A 2,766-nucleotide genomic window follows, 5' to 3' on the forward strand; every position below is an offset into this window, starting at 1 on the left:
ATCTCATTATTTATCTTCCTTTTGTTAAGTTATATGAGTTTCTTAGATGTTGGAGATTAAGCCCTTATCAGTGATAACTGGCAGATATGTTCTTCCACGCAGTGGGCTTTCTTATTGTTTTGTTGATGGTTTCTTTTGCTGTGCAGAAGCTTTTTATTTTGATGTAGTCCCATTTGTTTATTTTCTCCTTAATTTCCATCACCCTAGGAGCTGTATCAGTAAAGATATTGCTATGACAAATGTCTGATATTTTGCTGCCGAGAAATATTTTATAGACCATATTTTGATATCTAAATTTTTTCTGGGTTTGTGACACTGATGTATAGATTACCAAGTGAATATCCATATATTGTATCTGGTTCCAACATGTTTTAGATGTATGTTGTTTTTTTCTTTAGGTAAATCTCCGTTTTAGTTTGATGTTAGAGAGAAAATCCAGAAAAAGTATTGGGTTTACATAAATAAAAATTCAAAATTAGAAGCATATTTCTAAGCAGCCAACTTACCTGGACTAGAATTCCAGACTTTATACACTAAAATCTTACTTTTTTGCAAAGTTCTTTTGAGATCCTAACCTTATAGAAATCACAGAGTAATTCTATAGAACGTAAAGTTACCTTGCAGTTTTATTGAAAACGAAGAATAATGATTGTTTGCTTTTTGTAATCTTGTGGTTTCACTGAAAAAAGAAATTACAGTCAGAAACATTCCCAGTAGGTATTTTTCTCTAATTATTTTGTAACAATCCATAGGAACGTGGACCATCTTCTCACCTGCCACCGCCCCCCAAGTTGCTTGCACAGCAGGTAAATTTTAACTACATGCTGGTTTATGATCTATATGTATTTGACTTTGTTTTCAGGAAAGATTCTGCATATGTGTTTTATTTATAACTATTACCAACTTTCTTTACCTTATAGCTCCTACATGTCTACCTCTTCAAACCTTCCCTCTTTATTCTTAGCTGATGAGCAAACTACTCATTTCGCTAGGAAAACAAGAAGCAACCACTTTTCCCATTTTTGTGCCCTTCCTGTTGCCCTTACCTCTTTTCCATGTTCCCTGGATCCCGTCTTCTATCACTTGCCAGTAATATTATCTCTCAAACATCTTTTAAACCAGGCTCCTTTCACTCTCACCCACCCTCCATCCCCTGTGAGTTTCTACTCTATTTCTCTGCTCTCCTTCATGGCAAAATCATTTCAGTGAGCTATTTATACTTGTCTTCACTTTCTCATTAATATCTCCCACTATACCTTTGAAACTATTATTATCAAGGTCAATAAAGACTCCCATCTTGCCAAATCCAATTCTCTTATCTTCATTTTACTTAATCTCAGCAGCAGTTGATATAGTTAATCTCTCCGTCCTTCTTAAATCTCTTTTTTTTTGCTTGCTTTTGAGGCATTATATTATTTTCTTCCCTTTCTTCAATTTGTATTCTTTCTGGGCCTCCTGTTCTGGTCTTTGAGAGTTGGAGGGCTCAGGGCTGTGTTCTCACTCCCTTTTAGACATCTGGTAATACTGTCAACAATTTAAAAATATATTACAACTTAGTAAGACCCAAGAATGTGATTTGAACATTCACTTCACAAAATAAGGTATACAGGTGGCCAACCAGCACATAAAAAGATGCTCGGTATCTTTAGTCGCCAAGGAAATGCAAATTAAAACCACAACACATCCCAAATTAAAAAGGCTGATGACACCAAATGTTGGTGAGGATTAGAGCAGCTGGTGCCCTCATACATTACTGGTGGGGCTGTGAAACCTTATCATCGCTTTGGATGATAAGTGATTTTTGGCGTTTCTTATGAAGTGAAACATATACATACCGTATGACTCAGCAGTTCCATCCCTAGATATTTATCCCAGAGAAATGAAAACTTACACTTACACAAAGACATAGGCATAAATTCTGATAGCTGTTTTATTCATAGTTTAAAGAAACTAGAAGTAATGCACATGTCCATGCACAGATAAAGCCGTGTGCCTGAGAGGGAATACTACCCAGCAGTGGAATAGAGCAAACTTGATGCACACAGTGATCTCAGCCTGTTACCCTGAGCTTAAGAAGCCAGGCACAAAAGATAACATGACTTGAAATCCTAGGAAAGGCAAAACTACCCTTTCTTGCCAGCGTGGATCAGAAGCTGGCTGGGGGCAGGATATGGGCAGAGGAGTGGTGAGAAGGCTCCATGTCTTGATCGGGGCAATAGTATTCAGGCGTGTGCATCACATTTTATGTAAATTAATACTTTAGCGAAGTTGCTTTTTTTAAAAAAAAAATTGCTTGTTCTGAGTTTACTGTGTACATTAGGTACTTTTATATAATTGCTTTGTTTATGCAGCTTGCCTTTGAGCTGTAGAATGTAAGTGGTTTGCCCAAGACAGCACTGTTAGTAATTTATAGTCTATCTTCCTGGAGTTTTGTTTTGTCTTTTCATATTCAGCCCAATGTTTTCACCAGACCATTATTTTTTAGGATTCTGAGTAGATATATGGCTTTTTAGGTTTCTTCACCCTAGTAGCTTATTAAAATCAGTATTTTTAAAACAAAAATTTTTTAAATTCCTTAATGTTTCAACCCTTTTTATTTTGCTAGTCTACATAGTCGCTGGCAGTGATTTTAGACCTTACAGTACTTATTTTAGAACACATTAACTGAAAATTAAATCACTAAAACTCAGTCTGCCAGGTGATCCTTCCTTGGTCCATTTGGACTCTAGGTGGGCCTTTCTGGATTTCTCAGTGTGGAGCTAGCAC

The 2,766-nt window shown here is 36.3% G+C and overlaps 1 protein-coding gene across 1 annotated transcript in view; it reads left to right on the forward strand.

The window, feature by feature from the left end:
- The window catches only part of PRRC2C (proline rich coiled-coil 2C), a 78,193-nt gene that overhangs the window by 33,969 nt on the left and 41,458 nt on the right, over positions 1-2,766 (forward strand). Inside the window, 1 exon segment of the mRNA XM_006767032.2 lies at positions 753-806. Coding sequence (XP_006767095.1) covers positions 753-806 — 54 coding nt within the window.

Source organism: Myotis davidii, unplaced genomic scaffold (genome assembly GCF_000327345.1).
Source record: "Myotis davidii unplaced genomic scaffold, ASM32734v1 scaffold580, whole genome shotgun sequence".
Classification (NCBI taxonomy): Eukaryota; Metazoa; Chordata; class Mammalia; order Chiroptera; family Vespertilionidae; genus Myotis; species Myotis davidii.